This window comes from Salvelinus alpinus, chromosome 33 (genome assembly GCF_045679555.1).
Source record: "Salvelinus alpinus chromosome 33, SLU_Salpinus.1, whole genome shotgun sequence".
Taxonomy (NCBI): Eukaryota; Metazoa; Chordata; class Actinopteri; order Salmoniformes; family Salmonidae; genus Salvelinus; species Salvelinus alpinus.
The window spans coordinates 3,035,026-3,057,533 of record NC_092118.1 but is presented as its reverse complement, the minus strand read 5'-3'; the positions used below and the strand labels follow the sequence as shown (position 1 = coordinate 3,057,533).

Genomic DNA, 22,508 nt, shown 5'->3' with positions numbered 1-22,508 from the left:
CTGCGCCGGAGTGATGGAGACAGTAGGAAGAAGAGCCAATGGCTACAAGGTAGAATCTATGGATGGGCAAGTCAGTCTTGCGCTGCCAACTCTCATCGATTGTAATGAGATCCCAAACAATCGATCCGAGATCCCAACTCCAGACGCAACGCTCCACCATGCTCACCTGAAACCCCTTGCTCACCTCATCCCAGAACTCGAACCCAAGGCTCACATCATGCTCCTTCTTGGAAGAGATATTATAAGTCCATAATGTGCGCAAGCAAGTTAATGGGCCCCATGACTCACCATACACCCAGAAGCTTGACCTCGGATGGGTCATAATAGGCAATGTCTGCCTGGGGAGCGTTCACAAGCCTCTCTCAGTGAGTACCTTTCACACAAACACTTTGGAGAAAGGACGACCTACTCTCTTCGAGCCATGTCCCAACCTCTTCTTGGTGTCGTTAGACACAGGGAAATGCCCAAGCTCGCGATCAGCCTGCATTATGCTGCTACAAAAGTCTTCCTTGCGACAAAGAGGAAGTTCACTTGGGCTGCAATGTGTTCCAGAAAACTAGATACGACAATACAGTGGCCTTCTCCATCGAAGACTGCTCTTTTCTGAAAATCATGAAGGAAGGGATCAGGAAGAACGACAGCAACAGCTGGGTGGCACCATTACCATTCAAGTCACCAAGATGTCATCTAGCTGACAATCGACATGTAGCGCTGAAACGCTTCTCCTCCCTCAGATGCAACTTCCTTAGGAAGCCCGAGATGAAAGAGCACTTTGTCTCTTTTATGGAGAAGATTTTGGAGTATGGTCATGCTGAAGTGGCTCCGCCCCTGAAAGAAGAAGAATAACGGTGGTACCTACCTACATTGGTGTCTATCACCCAAAGAAGCCTGGTCCAATCCGTGTGGTTTTTGACTCTAGTGCCAAATACGATGGAGTATCCCTCAATGACGTGCTCATGACTGGGTCTGACCTCAACAACAAACTCCTTGGGGTGCTTACTCGTTTCCGTAGGGGATCTGTCGCTGTGACAGTGGATATCCAACAAATGGTCTACTGTTTTCTGGTGAAAGAAGAAGACCGTAACTTCCTGAGATTCCTGTGATTCCAGGACAACGACTTGTCCAAAGACATCGACTACCGCATGAAGGTCCATGTCTTCGGTAACAGTCCTTCTCCAGCAGTGGATATCTACGGCCTCAAAGAGTCATTTCAAAAAGGAGAACCAGACTATGATCCTGATGTCAGACAGTTTGTGGAACGTGACTTCTATGTCGACGATGGCTTAAAGTAATTTCCTACAGTCCAAGATGCGGTCACCCTGCTCAAGAGAACACGAGATTCTCGCCAACTCTAATCTGAGGTTACACAAGATTGCATCGAACAAGAAGGAGGTAATGGAAGCATTTCTATCTCAAGATCACACAAACGACATCAAAGATCTCGACATAGGCTCAGACACTCTGCCTATGCAGCGCAGCTTGGGTCTTAACTGGGACCTCAGGACCGACACGTTCACCTTCGAGGTAGCCGAAGATGAGAAGCCCTTCACACCCCGAGGAGTGCTGTCAACTGTGAACAGTCTGTACGACCCACTTGGATTTGTGGCCCCTATCACCATTCAAGGCAAGTCTATTGTCAGGGAGCTCACAATGGCCAATGGCGAATTGGACTCCCCCTGCCTCCAGAAATGTAGGAGCCAAGGGTTGCATGGAGAGAGTTTTTGAAAGAGCTATGTAACCTTCATATCCCTAGGGCCTCACTAAGGTCTCACCCTCAGAAGTGAGACGACGAGAACTATGCATATTCATCCACAAAGGCAATAGTCACAGTTGCCTACCTCAAAGTGACAGATGTCAAAGGATTGAGTCACATGGGCTTTGTTTTGGGTAAAGCAAAACTGACGCCACTCCCAGAACATCGCTTTTCTCTTCAACAACACTACAGCAGAAAAAAAACAGCAACTGTCAGACAGCATGCACAGCAGATGGATTTTCTCAGTCAAAGGATATCATCATACGGACAGTCCAAGAGGAAACCTATCTAATATAGTTTGAGTGCATCAGTAACCAGGAAACAATTCCCAAAGAAAGCTCTCTGAGAGCCTTAGATCCATTCATTGATAAAGTTGGCCTTCTGAGAGTTGGGGGTCGCATCACAGAAGCAAAACTCAGACATAACGAGAATAACCCCCTGATCATCATGGGGAAGCATCACGTTGCAGCTTTACTGGTGAGGCATTACCATGAACGGACCCAACACCAAGGACGCCTTTTCACAGAGGGAGGCATTCGTACAGCCGGTCTTTGGATAGTTGGCGGTAAAAGGTGCTTGAACAGCATCATCCACCAGTGGAGAATTTGTGGTCCTTCTCAGGCACAGAAGATGGCCAGCCTTCCTGCTGATCGTCTCTCCACCGAACCTCCGTTCACCCATGTCGATCTGGACGTATTTGGTCCATTGACCGTTGCCTCTCGCCGGACAAGAGGAGGCCTCGCCCACAGAAAGCGGTGGGTCGTCATATTCACCTGTATGAGCATGAGAGCCATTTCATATCGAAGTCCTTGAGTCACTGGATACATCAAGCTTTATCAACACCCTGAGGCGTTTCATCTCGATCCGAGGCCCAGCAGAGCATATTCGTTCTGATTGGGGCCTGCAAGGAACTTAAGATCCCCTCGAACATCAATGACGACTCCGTGGATACCTACCTGGCAGGACAGGGCTGCACCTGGATATTCAACCCACCTCATGTCTCTCACATGGGTGGTGCCTGGGAGAGGATGATTGGGGAGAATCCTGGATTCTATGTTCCTCCAACAGGGTCATTCAAGTTGCGAAAGTCAAGAAACACTCATTACTATGATGGCAGAAGTGGCTGCTTCATCAATGCCAGACCTCTGGTTCCAGTCTCTACAGATCCAGATGACCCCCTCATACTTACACCTGCTACTCTCACACAAAAAGTGAGTACAGGAGGAGGCTGAGCACGCACCCTTGTGGAGCCCCAGTGTTGAGGATCAGCGGAGTGGAGGTGATGTTTCCTACCTTCACAACCTGGGGGCGGCCTGTCAGGAGGTCCAGGACCCAGTTGCACAGGGTGGGGTTCAGACCCAGGGCCTCAAGCTTAATGCTGAGTTTGTAGGTTACTATGGTGTTGAATGCTGAGCTATAGTCAAAAAACAGAATTCTTACATAGGTATTCCTCTTGTCCAGATGGGATAGGGCAGTGTGCAGAGTGATGGCGATTGCATGGTCTGTGGATCTATTGGGGCGGTAAGCAAATTGAAGTCGGTCCAGGGTGGCAGGTAAGATAGAGGTGATATGATCCTTGACTAGTCTCTCAAAGCACTTCATGATGACAGAGGTGAGTGCTACGGGGCGATAGTCATTAAGTTCAGTTTTCTTTGTCTTCTTGGGTGCAAGAACAATGGTGGCCCTCTTGAAGCATGTGGGGACATTAGACTGGGATAGGGAGAGATTGAATATGCCCGTAAACACACCAGCCAGCTGGTCTGCGCATGAACACAAATTGCTCCTCCCCCTCATACCCACTGTCACTGAGGTGATTGCTGGTTCACATAAAGCTTGGCCTCCACCACAGGAGACAGTTTACTGTTATTGATCCTGAAAGGGTCAAGAGGACACCACATGCATGGAAATTAGAAGCTTAAACTGGTACTGTGTGGCTCAGTTGGTAGAGCATGATGCTTGCAATGTGAGGGTTGTGGGTTTGATTCCCACGGTGGAAAAGTAAAATACATTCATTCGTTCATTACTTTATGTCTCTGGAAAATATTTCCTCAAATGTAAATGTTAGACAGAGAGAAGGAGTTTATCACCCTTTCTTTATCTCCTTCCTCTTACTGTCTCTCCTTCCTCTTACTGTTTCCCGCCGTCTGTCTATCTCTCCCTTACTCTCTTCTTCCTTCTCTCCATCGTCATGTTATCTTCAGAGGAGCAGCAAGTGTACCATCATTTAAAACCCCAGCACACAACAATAGACGGGCCACTGAAGTTCAATCAGAGCCCAGCTAAAGATTATAGTTCAGTATTGTTACCCGCTTCCCGCTTAATGAACAGATGCGCCTTGTAAATCCTTTTGTCAGCTGCAAAATGAGCTCCCTAATCTTGTTAATGGTCTTTTTTCTCTTTCTTTAGGACCGGTTTGTTGTACACAAAAGAGGTTTTTAAAAAGAGAGGATTTCAGTGGGGCCTAAACACTGGCTTAGAGAACAATGGGAGATGCCTGCTCTTTTCTCATCTATTTGTGCTAACAACGTGCAACTGTGTTAGAATAGTCTAACCACGTGCCGTAGTGGTGTGATACTGAGTGTAATGATGTTCGCTGCATTGGGGAAAATGGAGTGAGGGAGGAGGAGGAGGGAGGGAGGTGGAGTGTCGGAATAGGAGATGATGCTGTTCTCGTTTCCCTGCAAGTGCTAGATTCTGCTAATATATTATTTTTCCAAATTTGGCAGGAAAACACTAAGTTGTGCTGTTCAGATCCGCGCTGGAAGCCATATTGGTATTTTCTGAACATTTAAGGTCATAGGAGGAAAAAGCAGTATTAATTGGAAAATGTGAAATACAAAAAACAAACGTGTTTTTGTAGGTGGTACTAATTATCAAAGCAATTATTTTTAGCCTCATCCTGCTGTTGGATTTAGCTGCGGTGGAGCAGAGAAGAAAGTGTCTGCAGTCATCGTCTCAGATCCTATTCCTTACAGAATGGCAGTTGCTTCCCAAATGGGATCGTATTCCATCTATAGTGCACTACTTTGGACCAGGGCCCATCGGCCTTTGGTTAAAAATAGTGCACTAAGTAGGGAATACGGTGATATTTGGGACTCAGTCGGCATCAGAGGAGCTTTGTGTGTGCACGTGTGTGTGTGTGTGCACGTGTATGTGTGTGTGCATGTGTGTGATTGCCTGAATCTTGAGAGTAAGATGTTGGGGGGGTGCTATGGAATTGTTTTATACTGAACAAAAAATATAAACGCAACATGCAACAATTTTAAAGATTTGACTGAGTTATAGTTATTATTAGGAAATCAATCAATTGAAATCAATTCATTAGGCTCTAATCTATAGATTTCACGACTGGGCAGGGGCACACCCACTGGGGAGCCACACCCAGCCAATCAGAATTCCTTTTTTTTTTTCACAAATGGCTTTATTACAGACAGCAATATTCCTCAGTTTCATCAGCCAGCTGTCCGGGTGGCTGGTCAAAGAATGGCGCCGTAGGGGATGGCTGCCGTTTTATGTGCTCCTAACCAACTGTGCTATTTTGTTCAGTTTTTTTTGCATTGCTTTTAACTTATTTTGTACATAATGTTGCTGCTACCATCTCTTATGACGGAAAATAACTTCTCACCTCGAACTAGACAAAGATTTTCTCTTTAACGAGTCCGATGCAGAAGATATACTGCTTTCTCGGGAACATGCGGGGTTTTCGGTACATCGGCAAGATAGAACAGCTGCCTCCGGTAAGACAAGGGGTGGCAGTCTGTGTCTATTTGTAAGTAACAGCTGGTGCACAAAATCTAATATTAAGTCTCAAGGTTATGCTCTCCTGAGGTAGTATCTCATGATAAGCTGTAGATCACACTATTTACCAAGAGAGTTTTCATCTATATTTTTCGTAGCTGTCTATTTACCACCACAAACCGATGCTGGCACTAAGACGGCACTCAACGAGCTGTATAGAGCCATAAGGAAACAGGAAAATGTTCATCGAGAGGAGGCGCTCCTATTGGCCTGGGACATTAATGCAGGGAAACTTAAATCCGTTTAACCTTCTACCAGCATGTTAAATTTATATACCACCTTTACTCCACACACAAAGATGCGTACAAAGCTCTCCCTCCCACTCCATTTGGAAAATCTGACCATAACTCTATCCTCCTGATTCCTGCTTACAAGCAAAAACTAAAGCAGGAAGTACCAGTGACTCGCTCCATAAGGAAGTGGTCAGACGACTCAGATGCTAATCTATAGGACTGTTTTGCTAGCACAGACTGGAATATGTTCTGGAATTCTTCCGATGGCATAGAGGAGTACACCACATCAGTCACTGGCTTCATCAATAAGTGCATCGATGTTGTCATCTCCACAGTGACTGTATGTACATTCCCCAACCAGAAGCCATGGATTATGGGCAACTTCTGCACTGAGCTAAAGGGTAGAGATGCCGCTTTCAAGGAGTGGGACTCTAACCCGGACGTGACATGGCTTGCAAACTATTACGGACAACAAATGGAAGCACAGCCGCGAGCTGCCCAGCTACACGAGCCTACCAGACAAGCTAAATAACTTCTATGCTATCTTCGAGGCAAGCAACACTGAAGCATGCATGAGAGCATCAGCTGTTCCGGACGACTGTGTGATCATGCTCTCCGTAGCCGATGTAAGACCTTTAAACAGGTCAACATTCACAAGGCCGCGCACTCCGAGCATGCGCTGACCAACTGGCAATGGGCAAAGGGATGTAAACTAATTTGTGCTCACAATTTTAGATAAATATGCTTTTTGTGCACATGGAACATTTCTGGGATCTTTTATTTCAGCTCATGAAATATGGGACCAACACTTTTTATGTTGCGTTTTATATTTTTGTTCAGTGTAAGAGGGTCATACTATGGATCATTTAACTATTTGAGTTTCATTTTAGGACTCTTTTAGGTATAAAAAATATATATAAAAAAAATTGTCTTTTTTGCTTTAGGTTCAGTGAGATACATCTGAGATTTCCTTATAAGTGTTCACAGAATGTTTCTTCTGTACACAAACAGTTTAACAGTGCCTACAATGTAATGCGTAGCCTTTAGTTAACAAACATACCCTGGGTAAAATCTACACATTTTGATGTTACAGCAAAATACTCATTATAACCATTTTAATGGCATAGGAAAAGAGAATGAAAAAAAATGTCTGTGTGCTTCATGAATAGATCAACATGTCATGAGTCCTTCAGTTTGATACATAGTCTAGAAAACATGTTTAAATGTCCTTTGCACTTCTAGTGGAATGGTCATGCTGTTTTAAAATGGTTCAAATATTGATGTGTTGATGAAGAATCAATAATCGAGCAGTAAGCTACACATGCAAAGTAATTAACGTCTGAACAGACGTCAAGCTCGGGTACCTCGAGAACCAAATTGCTCGCAAATGAACTGAATTCCACAAATAATACATTCAAGGTTTTATTTACTAGACTAAATACGTTGGAAATTAGGTACTTAACAGATACAATATAAAGGCAGAATATAATGGGATACAACACAGTGATTAAGTCTCCACAGGTTAATATGAATAGCTTCCGTACTCAACTCAGAAAAATACAATGATTAACACATGCACAGGACTTTGAGAATTATATTATCTTATTCATTGAAAGAGAAAATGTGAGAGGCTACACCGACACAGGCTTTCACAACCGCAAAATTACAGCAAGCTTCACCAACCAGGAGTAGACAATGAACTAGGCTATCTTTTAGCATCCAAATGTAGACAATGCCGGGACAGTATTGACCATGGATTCGTACATTAGACCTGCTGTCTTACAACTATGTTACACACACAACGGCACTTTCATAGGCTATGAATAATGTAACAGGGCAAATTCATTGTATGTCGTTGTTGCCTCTTAGTGGGATTCCGTTAGGATGGGGTAAGTGGTTGGAGGATAGTTGTCCCAGTCTCTCTCACCAGTGGAGCTGAGGCCAGCGGGCCGGAGAAGTTCACTGCCGAAGGAGAGATACAGTGGTTCCTCAATTAAAAGTTTTGAGCTTGTACCGCTACCGTTTGTGGTAGATGGTGGAAGATTGCACCACACTATGACAAGGGAGGAGTTAGAACGCCTATCTATGGGTAGTCTAAACTGTGGCACAAATTGACTATCTTTTCATAAATTAATGGAGTGAATGTTTGAGTCCAAGAGTCTCTCTTCTCTGGCACTAGAGTCCTGCATCAGGCAAAAAAAGAAATCGAAAGAGAACTTGGGTAAATACAACGGCGCAATTACACTTGACAAGTGGACTGGCGATTTTCGAAAAATAGGCACGGTGGGCTTTTGGTTTCTCTCCGTCTAAAAACAGGAAGAAATAATTCAAAATAACAAACTGGCTTTATTTACCACAGTGTGAAAGAGTGATAGCTCCTCTATATATAGTGAGTTGCTGAAACACGGAGTCCTTCTTTGCTGATGTGAAGAAGAAACTGAATGAAAGAGAGTCCAGCGAGGATAGGGAGGGGAAAAGGGTTGCCCATATTTTCAAGACCTGAGCTACTTCATTTATTTATGAAATTTACTAGTTTCTTTAGTTAATTTAATATATTTGTATAGGTTTAGCATATTATGTAGCTATTTGTCAGCATAAAGCTGAGGTGACTCACTCATTCATGGCTTTGGATCAAAATAAATAAGTACCAGCATTCTTTCTGACAGGCTTTAATGTTTTGACCAACTTGTGACATTGTGGTTACATTGTGGTTACAATGAAGAACGTAAACAAAATACATCATTATAAATCCTATTTACAATGAACAATCAGATGTGTGTTGCAAGCTTGTAATTTTATCAATTAAAAAAATATATATTTTATGATTTTAGACAATAAAAAAACATACACATACAAACGACACCTGCCAGGACCCTCCTGCTCACACCCCCATCTCCAGCGCCTCCACGCGGCCTCAATCTGCACCATTTTGTTTCTCTCCGCCGCCCACGCGCACTTCCAACATTTGGATAATAAAGCATTTAAAGGCTGACATTGGTTGATTTTCAGTTTTTAAGTTGATGTCTTTTCATGATGATTGACGAGAAAAAAGTATCGTCCAACCCATAGGGTCTCTCACTGCACCTGCATATGCCATGTCTGTGTGAAGACATGCACAAATGAGTGAATGATTGATTGATATACTGTATATTGAAGTAGGCCTTTATGCCAATAAATAAGTTACCCTAAAGCAGCAAGAGTAAACAGGACTCTTAGGCCTACAGCTCCATGTCATTTCGATAACTTACCTTGTCAAAGATGCCCTCTGGTGGTCGAACTATCATTAATGGCAACAATGGCTGACAGTAAAATACTATGACGTCATTGCACTCCAATGTGCCATACCATTCCGTAGCACACCACAAATTTTAAAGGAAGAACAACTGTACACCTGTTGTATTCGATGCATGTGACCAATACCATTTGATTTGAATCTCTCTCTCTCTCAGTCCTCAGTAAAGTAGGATAGGGTCACCGCATCCACCTAGGTCGGCCTTCCGCATCTGAGGTGGAAGGCGGCTGAGTTACAGCGGTGTTTGGTAGACCATGAGACATCCCGAAAAGCTGTCTTCTCACGAAAACATCTGTAGTGTCAAAATGGTTTGGTATGACCAATCTATGGAAAGAGAAGACTCTCACGAACACTATGGTGTACTCCGTTTGGGTCTACGACCGCCCCAAGCATCACGGCTGATCCTAACTGTTAGGCCAGTTTCTATCTTGCCCTGTTTATCAAAAGTGTTGGAAAAACTTTATAATCAAATGACTGGCTTTCTTGATATCTATCTATAGTATTCTCTCTGGTATGCAATCTGGTTTCCACTCAGGTTATGGATGTGTCACTGCAATATTAAAGGTCCTAAATTATGTCACCATTGCCCTTGATTCTAAGAAATTTTGATCTGCTATTTTTATTGAGCTTTTGATACGGTAGGTTTTTCCATTCTTGTGGGTCGGCTAAGGAGTATTGGTTTCTATAAGGGTCTTTGGCCTGGTTTGCTAACTACCTCTCTCAAAGAGTGCAGTGTACAAAGTCAGAACATCTGCTGTCTCAGCCACTGCCTGTCACCAAAGGGAGTACCCCAATGCTCGATCTTAGGTCCCACGCTCTTCTCAATTTACATCAACAACATATCTCCGGCAGTAGGAAGCTCTCTCATCCATTTATATGCAGATGATAGTCTTATGCTCAGCTGGCCCCTCTCCGGATTTTGTGTTAAACGCTCTACAACAAAGCTTTCTTAATGTCCAACAAGCTTTCTCTGTTCTTAACCTTGTTCTGAACACCTCCAAAACAAATGGTACTCTCCCCATTGGTGTGATTACTACCTCTGAGGGTTTAGAGCTTGAGGTAGTCACCTCATACAAGTACTTGGGAATATGGCAAGATGGTACACTGTCCTTCTCTCAGCACATATCCAAGCTGCAGGCTAAGGTTAAATCTAGACTTGGTTTCCTTTATCATAATCACTCCTCTTTCACCCCAGCTGCCTTAACGAACCCTGATTCAGATGACAATTCTACCCATGCTAGATTACGGAGACGTAATTTATAGATTGGCCGGTAAGGGTGCTCTCGAGCGGCTAGATGTTCTTTACCATCCGGCCATCAGATTTGCCACCAATGCTCCTTATAAGACACATCACTGCACTCTACACTCTTCTGGAAACTGGTAATCTCTGTATAGGCCTCACTCCCCTCCTATCTACTGCAGCCCTCATCCTGCAGATACAACACCCATCCTGCCAGTCTTTCTGTTAAAGTTCCCCAAAGCACACCCATCCCTGGGTCGCTCCTCTTTTCAGTTCGCTGCAGCTAGCTACTGGAATGACTTTAAAAAGCACTCAAACTGGGCAGTTTTATCTCCATCTCTACCATCGTAGACACAATCACGGACAGTCTTACTGACACGTGTGGCTGCTTTGTGTGATGTATTGTTGTCTTTACCTTTTGCCCTTTGTGCTGTTGTCTGTGCCCAATCAATGTTTGTACCATGTCTGTGTTGTGACTATGTTGTGCTGCTGCCATGTTGTGTTGCTACTGTGTTGTCATGTTGTGTTGCTACCATTTTGTTGTCATGTGTTGCTGCCATGCTGTGTTGTCTCAGGTCTCTCTTTTTGTAATGTTAAGGTGTCTCTCTTGTAGTGATGTGTGTTTTGTCCTACATTTTTATATTTAATCCCCCGTCTCCACATAAGACCTTTTTGGCAAGAAATGTTGCTTTATTAATTTGAATAATATCATGGTGTTTCTATTCCAAGAAAAACAAAACCCTCCGGGTTTCCGTTAGGATGGTACGGAAAATATGGCGCATTACAACATGACGGTCATGAGTAGGCTACAGTACTAAGAGCAGTACTAATTTTAATAATTCAAAATGAATTAATAATAATCATAATAATCGCTTTGTTTAAAAAAGAACGGTATTTTGGAGATGCTTTCATTGTCAAATAATCTAAAGTGAGCGAGAAAAAGGCCATTCTTGAACATGGGGTGAGACATTGTTACTAACTTATAAATAAAGCCAGTTTGTTATTTAGAATTATTTATTTCTGTTTTTAGATGGAGAGAAACCAAAAGACTACCGTCGCCTCATTGATCTCCCGGGCACGGCCGGCACTGGTATTGAACCAGCATCTGTAGCAACACAGTTTGCACTGTGATGCAGTGTCTTAGACCGCTGTGCCACTTGTACACTGTACAACATGACCGGTTGGGAGTAGGCTACAGTACTACAGTAAAAGCAAAAAAATAAGTGTATTTTTCCAGGTGTGCAGGACAGAGGAAAAGCAATTCTTACACTATTGTTCTAAATTCAATCACCTTCTTCATCCTCATCATTCAGTTTACTGAAATTCAATTTTGAAGTCGTGCACAATTATCAGTTTCTATTTGATTTATATCGCTCATTCATTGTCAGTTGGAGACACAGTAGCACCTTTGGACCCAAAAGCATAATCAGTGCTCTAACTCCCCCTTGTGCTGATCTGGAGCAATGAAGTAGTGACGCAGGGTACCGTACTAAACCACAAATTACCTCTAAGTCCCGCAGCATAATTGCAAAACTTCTAGTTGAGCAACCACTTTAGCTAACTGCAGATTCATACTACATAATTCCATGCATGGTGGCTAGCTATGACAATCTGTTTGTATTGCTCCTGTATGGGTTGAGATTATTCAGCTAGCATGTTAGCTATATGTCTAAACAAAAGACCACTTCACCAGATGATTACATGACGCATCAAGTTGGCCATAATCACCCCCAGAGACACCTGATTATCTATTGTATTTCATGAAGAAGTGAACAGGTCCAGACAATGGAGAACCCGATGGCTAGGGGGTGACAACTCATTTTCATTTCTCTAATGTTATTTTTTGTTGTTTGCTGGTGCACTTTTCTTCTGACACTGAGCAGCCAGGTCCCATCAATTTTTTAACTCCTCTCAAATGTGGCTTGTTTAGTTTCTGCTGTGAAGGAATACCATAACAAGTCAAGTACTTGATTGATGAAGGCATGTCATCCAGTAAAGGCAGCTGCACGGTCATCAACTACGTGCACCATTTCATCACCATCTACGGAGTTTGGGAAACACGTGTGGATTTGAATTGTGATAACTGCAGTGGCCATGCACACGTTTGTGCTGTGGTATTGTCCCAGGTGGACCATGTATAAGCTCCACCACAGTCTGGACCTTGGTAGCATGCTATAGGTATGGGTGCGTTCGGAGGCGTGGCCAAGTCAAAGGTGCCATATTAATTTGTCTGCAAGCCTATTTTGAGAGAGAGCTGGTTGCGTGGGGAGAAATATGGCGGAAGTGGATGAACAGTTCGAATCAAGCAGCGTGTCAAGCAAATTTGGTGAAGACAAATGATCTGAATGAACAACATTAGTATCGAAAACTGGAACAAAAAGGAAATTGGAGTGGATACGTGTATGAATGATAATGAATCACTTCTTGTTGGGATGTGTTTGTTGAGTATGGACACATACGTGGAAGATCTCTTTGAGTTGTCAAAAATGGTGAAGTATGCGCTGGGAAAATTGTCTATCTGTTAGTGACCAGGAGGAGTCTTATTTTGATTGACTGTATTTCTGAAGAACAGAGGAAGATTGCAGTGAGTCTCGAAAGAAGAAGTTTTGTGTTTTGAACTTTGGAGTAGAGCACCACTCAAAGGAGTCATCTCAGCGGTGACGACGGATGTTCAGGTTAAATCCCTGAATAGAATTCCTGGTGGGATTGGTGCCCGGCGTCTGACCCGCTGGGTGAATGGAGAAAAAGAAGAAAGTCTGCCAGTCCTGTTGTTTTTTGATAAAGAACAAATACCTATGCAGGTGAAGCTTGGTTATGCAAGATATGCTGTAAGAGCTTTCATCCCCAAACCATTGCAGTGTAAGAATTGTAAAGGATTTGGCCATGTTTCAAGTGTGTGCAGACAGAGTATATTGAAGAACAGTGTGCAGAAGGACGACGGTGTTACAATTGTGGTGGGGATCATGATCCCCAGTTCCTGGAGTGCCCGGTAAGTGTGAATGAGATTGAGGTGGCAAAACTTAGTGGTCAATCGAATCTCCTATGTGGAGGCGATTTAAAAAGAATTGAGAAAACAAGTGATGCTAGTGAAGATATGGTAGTGGACGCACCACAGCCTGAAGTAAATGTTTGCTGCCAGGCAAAATATACCCTGTGTGTTAAAAAGATGGATTTTGTGGCATTCATTGCCACAGTTATAAACTGTACGACACAAGTTTCAAAGAAACTGGACATTATTGTGGCTGCGGCAGAAAAGTTTTTGGGTACTGGCACCGGAAGACCCGCCTTCCCAGGTTCCCCTTGAGCCTATGTAGGGATCAGAACTGTTATATATTTTTAATAGAAAAGTTGTTTGATTTAGTTTAGTTTCTTTTTTTCTTTTTGGTTTATGCAAATTTGTTACAGAAAATGGCGACCGCAAAAGGATATATATATATATAATTATCTGTGTTGTTGATATGATAATTGGGTGTTCAGGATTGCTTATCCATTGCTGCTTTTACAACTTGTGTTGATATCCATCGTGAGAGGGAGGATTCTCCCCTTGAGCAGGAAAAGGGGCTTCTTTTAGATTTCATTTCTGGTCCCTTTGTGACCAGATGAAGTCCAGTACGGGATCTAACAGCAACTTTTGATGCACCGTGTGTGGGAGATTCTCAGGATGAAGAAGAGAGTACTGATAAACCACCTCCGTGCCTATTCTGAGGCAGCCTCAGGTCCAGGCCCGAGGCAACCGATCCACAATGATGACAATGATGAATAAAATCATTTGGCTTCACGCTTAAAGGCTGTGGAAAGATATTTTGGGGTGTTACATTTCAATGCTGTAAGGCAATAAGATGTTCTCTGGTATATTGACTGTAAATGCCAATGCTTGCAAAATGCCTTTGATGGTGTTATGACAGAAATCAGGCAGTCAATGTTTGATTGTTTGGCATGGAGAGTCAACAATTGGATACACAAGTCAAGGACCTTACTAGGAAATAGAGCACCTCCATGCGTGATGAAGCTCCGTCTGTCAATTTGTCTGTGTCTGGGACAAGGAGAGATGCTGGGTCTGCAGCAAGAAGAGATGCTGGGTTTGTACAGATAAGAGACACGGTGGAGTTGGGACAGGAAGGGAGCCTTCTGGGGCAACAGAATGCAACTGGAGGCCCACGCCGGGAAGAGAGTGGCGTTGCTGTTCACAGACACAAACTACCAGTGAAGATCCAGTTTCCCAGCTTTGGAGTGAAGATCATCCTACTGCACTTTTACCCCAAGCCATGAGACTCCTGAACAGGTAATCAAATGGCTACCCGGACTATTTGCATTGTGCCCCCCCCAACCCCTCTTTTACGCTGCTGCTACTCTCTGTTTATCATAAATGCATAGTCACTTTAACTATACATATATGTACGTACTACCTCAATTGGCCCGACCAACCAATGCTCCTGCACATGCATTGTGTCCCGCCATCCACCACCCTCGAACCCCTCTTTTACGCTACTGCTACTCTCTGTTCATCATATATGCATAGTCACTTTAACCATATCTACATGTACATACTACCTCAATCAGCCTGACTAACTGGTGTCTGTATGTAGCCTCGCTACTTTTATAGCCTCGCTACTGTTTTTCACTGTGTTTTTACTGTTGTTTTTATTTCTTAACTTACCTATTGTTCACCAAATACCTTTTTTACACTATTGGTTAGAGCCTGTAAGTAAGCATTTCACTGCAAGGTCTACACCTGTTGTATTCGGCACACGTGACAAATAAACTTTGATTTGAACCCATCCTTTGAGCAAGCATTTGTCTTGGCAGATGGACAAAGCCATTCTGCCTGTGGACATACCAAGATGCTCTACACTTTCCGAGAGGACTTATGGTTGGTGGAAACCTTTTGTAATGCACAAGTCACACCTGGCCTTCCCCATTGTGCTGGGTCTGGACTTCCTGTGCAAGACTGGCGCATTACTCAACTTCTGCACAGGCATGTATGGAGCATGACATGAAGGACGGCAGGAGTACCATCCTTTTCTCCAGTGCAAGGTCGGATGGGACGAACCCAGCTGTGAAGGATCATCAGTGGTAGGGCTATATCTTGCAGCACCCCCCCAGTGACCATCTGAGGGACAGCCACATCAAGGCTCTTGTGGGAAGGGTTGATGTGGACACATCCACTAAGGAAGCCTTACATAATATTTGGCACCAATGGTCAAAGGTCTGTACACACTGACTGGGTGAACAGCCAATCAGAAAAAGGCTTGTTGAGTATCCCCAATGAAGAAGGTTGTGATTGAGGAGGAGGTGAAGGTAATGGTTAAAGACTGCATTCAACCATCCACATCTCCCTGGGCTGCTCTGGTTGTTCTTGTTAAGAAGAAGGATGGCAACATCTGATTCTGTCTCGACTACCGAGGTCTGAATTCAAAAGCACACCTCGATGCCACTCTGACATCAATGCAAATGTAATCTCAAAACAAATCAAAATCAAATTCTATTTGTCACATGCGCCGAATACAAGTGTAGACCATTCCGTGAACTGCTTACTTACAAGCCCTTAACCAACAATGCAGTTCAAGAAAGAGTTAAGAAAATGTTTACTAAATAAAATAAAGTTTTAAAAAATCATAAAAAGTAACACACAAAAATAAAAAAAACAAGTATTCAGACCCCTTGACATTTTCCACATTTTGTTACGTTACAGCCTTATTCTAAAATGGATTAAATATGAACAATTCCTCATCAATCTATACACAATACCCCATAATGACAAAGCGAAAACAGGTTTTTAGAAATTTTTGCAAATGTAATACAAATAAAAAAGATACCTTATTTAAATAGGTATTCAGACCCTTTGCTATATGACTCAATTGAGCTCAGGTGCATCCTGTTTCCATTGATCGTCCTTGAGATGTTCCTACATCTTGATTGGAGTAAATTCAATTGATTGAACATGATTTGGAAAGGCACACACCTGTCTATACAAGGTCCAACAGTTAACAGTGCATGTCAGAGCTAAAAACCAAGCCACGAGGTCAAAGGAATCGTCCGTAGAGCTCCGAGACATAACTGGTGAAGGGTGGCAAAAAAATTATTCTCCATTGAAGGTCCCCAAGAACACAGTGTTCTCCATCATTCTTAATAGGGAGAAGTTTGGAACCACCAAGACTCTTTCTAGAGCTGGCCCCCGGCCAAACTGAGCAATTGGGGAGAAGGGCCTTGGTCAGGGAGGTGACCAAGAACCGTCCTGTTGGAAGGTAAACTTTCTCCCCAGTCTGAGGTACTGAGTGCTATGGGCTATTATGTGTAGATTGATGAGAGAACTTAATTTTTATTTTTTTATCAATTTCATAATAAGGCTGTCATAACAAAGTGGAAAAAGTCAAGGGATCTGAATACTTTAACTTTTCCGAATGCACTGTATATGTAAAGACTAGATTAAATCAAGAATAGTCTATCACATGTGAATTATATATTATCACTTGTGAATGATGCCCAGCATAAGGCACGAAACAATGCCTATTATTTTTTTTATTAAGCACATGGATCTACTTTACAATGGGTGTAGAGCCTAACGGTCATACATAAGCAGCACATGAGTTTCAAGTTTGCGGAAGAAAATTTTCACAAAAATGCACCTTTTATTAACGCTATGAATTTACTAACGGACAATCTAACAGCACAGTTTCAGTCACCAATGCTCTGGATAACATAACAGCCTAACCAGCTCTCCTTGGGCGACTAATGTTCAGTGAGCTCATTTATGTCTGGAAGTAGCTAGCAAGTTAGCTTGGGTGCTTGACTGCGGTTGTTAGAACAGAATGCTCAGATAAACCCTTAAAGAGATGGGCGGGACTAAAGCTTAAGAGGGTGTGAACAATGCTGAATGGGTGTAGACAAAGAAGAGCTCTCCTGTAGTAGTACCAAAACATTCAAAGGCCATTTTCTCAAAAGTGAGTTGACAAGTTTATCAACTTTCAAAGCAAAGTTACTTTCCCATTGTTCCTCAACTGTAGTGTATGATATACTGTTTTGTAGCTCTAAGTCTCTACTTTTATCCAATGCAAAAAACACAATTTCAAATTTTGCTACATACGACCGATTTGACCCGGTCGTCTCATATAATGCCGTCAATTTAAGCTAGAGATATCCGCTTAAGTCGCACTTCTGCGTCTAAAGTGAAAGGTGACAGAGTTAGATCTGTGTTCGTCACACCATGTGACAACCCGAAAATCGGTCTTCTCACAAAATTGTCTTTAGCGTCCAAACAGTTTGGCATATTGTGTCCTCTCTGTGGAAAGATGAGACTCTCACGAACACATACATGTCAGTTGTTTTGCTCTAGGACGCCGACAGGCCTCACAAGACTCATCTGAAGGTCCCCCGTAGCATTTGAAAAAATTGTATGGAAGTAAAAAAAAATGGGTGAAATACTTAAATGTTTCCTGATCTTTCTTTTGTCTCTCAGATACAGGACAGACACTTCAGAACAAACTTCCTTTTGTTTTTTGGGGGGTGGGGGAATCTGTTGTTCCATGTAGTGAGTCTGTTGTTCTATACGTTTGTATGGGCTAATAGCAGTAAGGCCAAATATAGTTTTTACATACAGTATTTTCTTTTGATACTTCAAGGGGTCTTAAAATTCTAAATCAAATACACTACATGACCAAAAGTATGTGGGACACCTGCTCGTCGAAAATCTCATTCCAAAATCATGGGCATTAACATGGAGTTAGTTTCCCCGTTGCTGCCATAACAGCCTCCACTCTTCTGGGAGGGCTTTACACTAGATGTTGGAACATTGCTGCGAGGACTTGCTTCCATTTAGCCACAAGAGCATTGGTGAGGTCGGGCACTTATGCTGGGCAAATAGGCCCACAGTCGGCGTTCCAATTCATCCCAAAGGTATTCGATGGGATTGAGGTCAGGGCTCTGTGCAGGCCAGTGAAGTTCTTCCACCCTGATCTCAACAAATCTTTTCTGTATGGACCTCGCTTTGTGCACGGGGGCATTATCATGCTGAAACACTAAAGGGCCTTACCCAAAGTGTTGCCACAAAATTTGAAGCACAGAATCGTCTAGAATGTCTTTGTATGCTTCACTGTAACTATCGGGTGATTGTGGAGGCCAGGTCATCTGATGCAGCACTCCATCACTCTCCTGCTTGGTCAAATAGCCCTTACACAGCCTGGAGGTGTGTTTTGGGTCATTGTCCTGTTGAAAAACAAATGATAGCCCCACTAAGCGTAAACCAGATAGCATGGCGCATTACTGCAGAAATGCTGTGGTAGCCATGCTGGTTAAGTGTGCCTTGAATTCTAAATAAATCATAGACAGTGTCACCAGCAAAGCACCATCATACCACCTCCTCCATGCTTCACAGGGGGAACCATACATGCGGAGATAATCCATTCACCTACTCTGCATCTCATAAAGACCAAAAAATCTAAAGTTTGGACTCATTGAACCAAAGGACAGATTTCCACCAGTCTAATGTCCATTGCGGGTGTTTCTCGGCCCAAGCAAGTCCCTTCTTCTTATTGGTGTCCTTTCTTAGTGGTTCCTTTGCAGCAATTTGACCATGAAGGCCTGATTCACGCAGTCTCCTCTGAACAGTTGATGTTGAGATGTGTCTGTGAAAGTGAAGCATTTATTTGGGATTCAATCTGAGGTGCAGTTAACTCTAATGAACTTATCCTCTGCAGCAGTGGTAACTCTTGGTCTTCCTTTCCTGTGGTGGTCCTCATAAGAGCTAGTTTCGCCATAGCGCTTGATGTTTTTTTGCGACTGCACTTGAAGAAACTTTCAACGTTCTTGAAATATTCCGTATTGACTGACCTTCATGTCTTAATGTAATGATGGACTGTCGTTTCTCTTTGCTTATATGAGCTGTTGCCATAACATGGACTTGGTCTTTTACCAAATAGGGCCATCTTCTGTATACCACCCCATACCTTGTCACAACACAACTGATTGGCTCAAACGCATTAAGAAATTCCACAACATAACTTTTAACAAGGCACACCTGTTAATTGAAATGCATTCCAGGTGACTGGTAGAGAGAATGCCAAGAGTTTGCAAAGCTGTCATCAAGGCAAAGGGTGGCTACTTTGAAGAAGAAAATATATTTTGATTTGTTTAACACTTTTTTGCTTACTACATGATTCCATATGTGTTATTTCATAGTTTTGTAGTTATTCTACAATGCAGAAAATAGTACAAATAAAGAAAAACCCTTGAATGAGTAGGTGTGTCCATACTTTTGACTGGTACTGTAGGTATTCAGACTATGTAGGTCTCCTCCTGACAACACCACTACTGAGGTGTCACCCGCCAAAGCATGTAGGCTAAGAGTAAGGAGCTTAACGTCCATTATCTAAATGACCGCTGACGCGCCTCCATTAGTACTGATGACTGTATTCATGATAATGTATCCAGGAACACTCTATAACATGTGACCGTGCTCTCCCTGCTCTCCTCCGACATATTTTATTTGAACAGATTCTGTCGGTCGCGCTTGGCTTTGCTCTCTCCGTTCGTCCCCCTAATGAGATTTGTGCTCCCAATTAGAGAAGGATCGTTATGATGAGGGCTGACGATCTCTTAGTACAGCACATTAAAGGGATGTGCGACAGTCACCCCCAGCACTAATTAAGTCAATTCAATTTCCTAGCGTGGAATCGGCGGAACCTGGAATCACAGGAATTTCCTTTAGGACACACGTCTTCGATGTTTCCGCATCCCAAATGGATCCTTGGATTCTCAACAAGCATGAACGGGCCAGTTAATAAGGAGCCGAGATGATTCCTATACCACCCGGTGCTGGAAGGCAATCTAGGACTCCAATCGAAAGTCAAATAGCAAATTTGTGGTTATAAGAACGTCTCCAAAAGTAGAGAATCAGCAACATTCTCAGTTAGGCAGTGGGATGGTTGAGCTGAAGGTCACTGGGGCTGCTGTGGAGGAGAGAATCTCTCCCTTACACACACCCCCTTTATGCTGATTGCAGTAAAATTATAAGTAGAGAAGAAGATACATTTGTATTGACTCGGTCTAATTATAATTCCTTCATTGTGAGGTGTATTAGTACAATCAGGCTTGAAATGAGGTGCCTGAAATAACGTCTTTATAAGGGGATCCAGTCAAATGAACAGCACTGATGGGTTTTGGCATGGTGCTGCTTGGTTATTTATTGCACTTATGTATCAGTTTGTATATTTAGCATGCTTTTATACCGAGACCGGTGAGATCTTTATGTGAGCAAATGGATGTTTATTGGACTCGTAAACCAAAGCGAGTTGACCTATGTGTTTGTGTAGTGTGTGTTGGCCTCCGACTCTCTTTCTCACACACACACAGTAAAACATACACACAGTAAAACACACACACACCACTATAAATAGAGGTTTTTGCCAATTTAGACTCATCCTTACAATCCTGTCATTAACTAAACTTGCTGAAAGAAATGGAGACCTGCACACTGTCAAACTTTTCTACCAAGGCCAACCATACGAAAATGAGAGCGAGCGATCACGTCTTGTACATTCACAGCACAAGTCGCAGTTAGTTTCACATTGTGCTTTGCAATCCGTCAACTGGGGGGTTGTGAAGATCACATCCCACACACACATGATGCACATGCGCACACACAGACACATTTTCTCTCACACACATACATGACGACAACACACACACACACACACACACACACACAAAGAAAGTGGGACCCACAAAGCCCCATCTCACCCCCTACTGAGAATGCATAGAACCTAAAACTATTCCTCCCCATGTAGAGTAATGGTGACCTTGGAAAATGCTGGAGGGCATTATTTTTAGAATGTGTTTACACCTGTGTGTGCGTGCGGCAGTTCTGCTTAGCAAAAGTGGCCCAATAGGCGGCTCACATTCCATGCCCAGGGCCAAGCCGGCGAGCCGGGCTTCTTACCCGTTTCAAGTTTGAGAATAGGGTTTTGTGTGGTGGAGATAATGCACAGTGAGGGACTGGTTATTTGAGCCACAAAAACCAACGCTGTTAAATAGAACAGAACAAAATGGTGTTCACAGTAGGATTGTGTTTGTGATATTGATGTATGAGAATTAAACTCTTGCACTGGCTGTTTCTCCCTGTTTTTCTCCCTTTTCTCTCACTTTCTCTCACTGCTTCTCTCTATTTCTCTTTCTGTCTCTTTCTCTACTTCCTCTGTCTCTCTCTCTTTCCAGCATTCTGTGAGGAGGGGTGTAGGAGCGGAGGTACCTGTGTGTCGCCCAACACCTGCATCTGCCCCTCAGGCTTTACGGGACGTCACTGTGAGACAGGTATGACTGTAGTAACACACTGTTGAAAAATATATGTTGATTGAATGTACAATTGTATGGCAACCTGATACAAAAGGATTGTAAGTCTGCTCAACAAAATGGCATTGAAGTTGACTCAACGTACAACTGTAAGTGTAAAGCAACCAGCTGCAATAGGTTTGTGAGTTTGCTCAACATGTGGGCATATACTGTAGCTGAACTTACATACAGTTGAAGTTTACATACACCTTAGCCAAATACATTTTGGTTTTTCACAATTCCTGACATTTAATCCTTGTAAAAGTTCCCTGTCTTAGGTCAGTTAGGATCACCACTTTATTTTAATAATGTGAAATGTCAGAATAATAGAAGAGATAATGATTTATTTCATATTTTATTTCTTTCATCACATTCCCAGTGGGTCAGGAGTTTACATACACTCAATTAGTATTGGGTAGCATTGCCATTAAATTGTTTAACTTGGGTCAAACATTTCGGGTAGCCGTCCACAAGCTTCCCACAATAAGTTGGGTGAATTTTAACCCATTCCTCCTGACAGAGCTGGTGTAACTGAGTCAGGTTTGTAGGTCTCCTTGCTCGCACAAGCTTTTTTAGTTCTGCCCACACATTTTCTATAAGATTGAGGTCAGGGCTTTGTGATGGCCACTCCAATACCTTGAATTTGTTGTCCTTATTGTCCATTTGGAAGACCCATTTGCGACCAAGCTTTAACTTCCTGATTGATGTCTTGAGAGGTTGCTTTAATTATCCACATAATTTTCCTTCTCATGATGCTATCTATTTTTTGAAGTGCACCAGTCCCTACTGCAGCAAAGCACCCCCACAACATGATGCTGCCACCCCCGTGCTTCACGGTTGGGATGGTGTTCTTCGGCTTGCTCTTCGCCA

General features: G+C 43.0%; 1 protein-coding gene across 2 annotated transcripts in view; it reads left to right on the top strand.

Moving 5' to 3' along the window:
* Positions 1–22,508, top strand: part of LOC139563269 (protein kinase C-binding protein NELL1-like) — a 498,410-nt gene that overhangs the window by 414,614 nt on the left and 61,288 nt on the right. For both annotated transcript variants that reach the window (XM_071381775.1, XM_071381774.1), the window contains exon 15: positions 21,525–21,620. In XM_071381775.1, the coding sequence (XP_071237876.1) occupies positions 21,525–21,620 (96 nt within the window). The remainder of the gene's footprint in view (positions 1–21,524; positions 21,621–22,508) is intronic.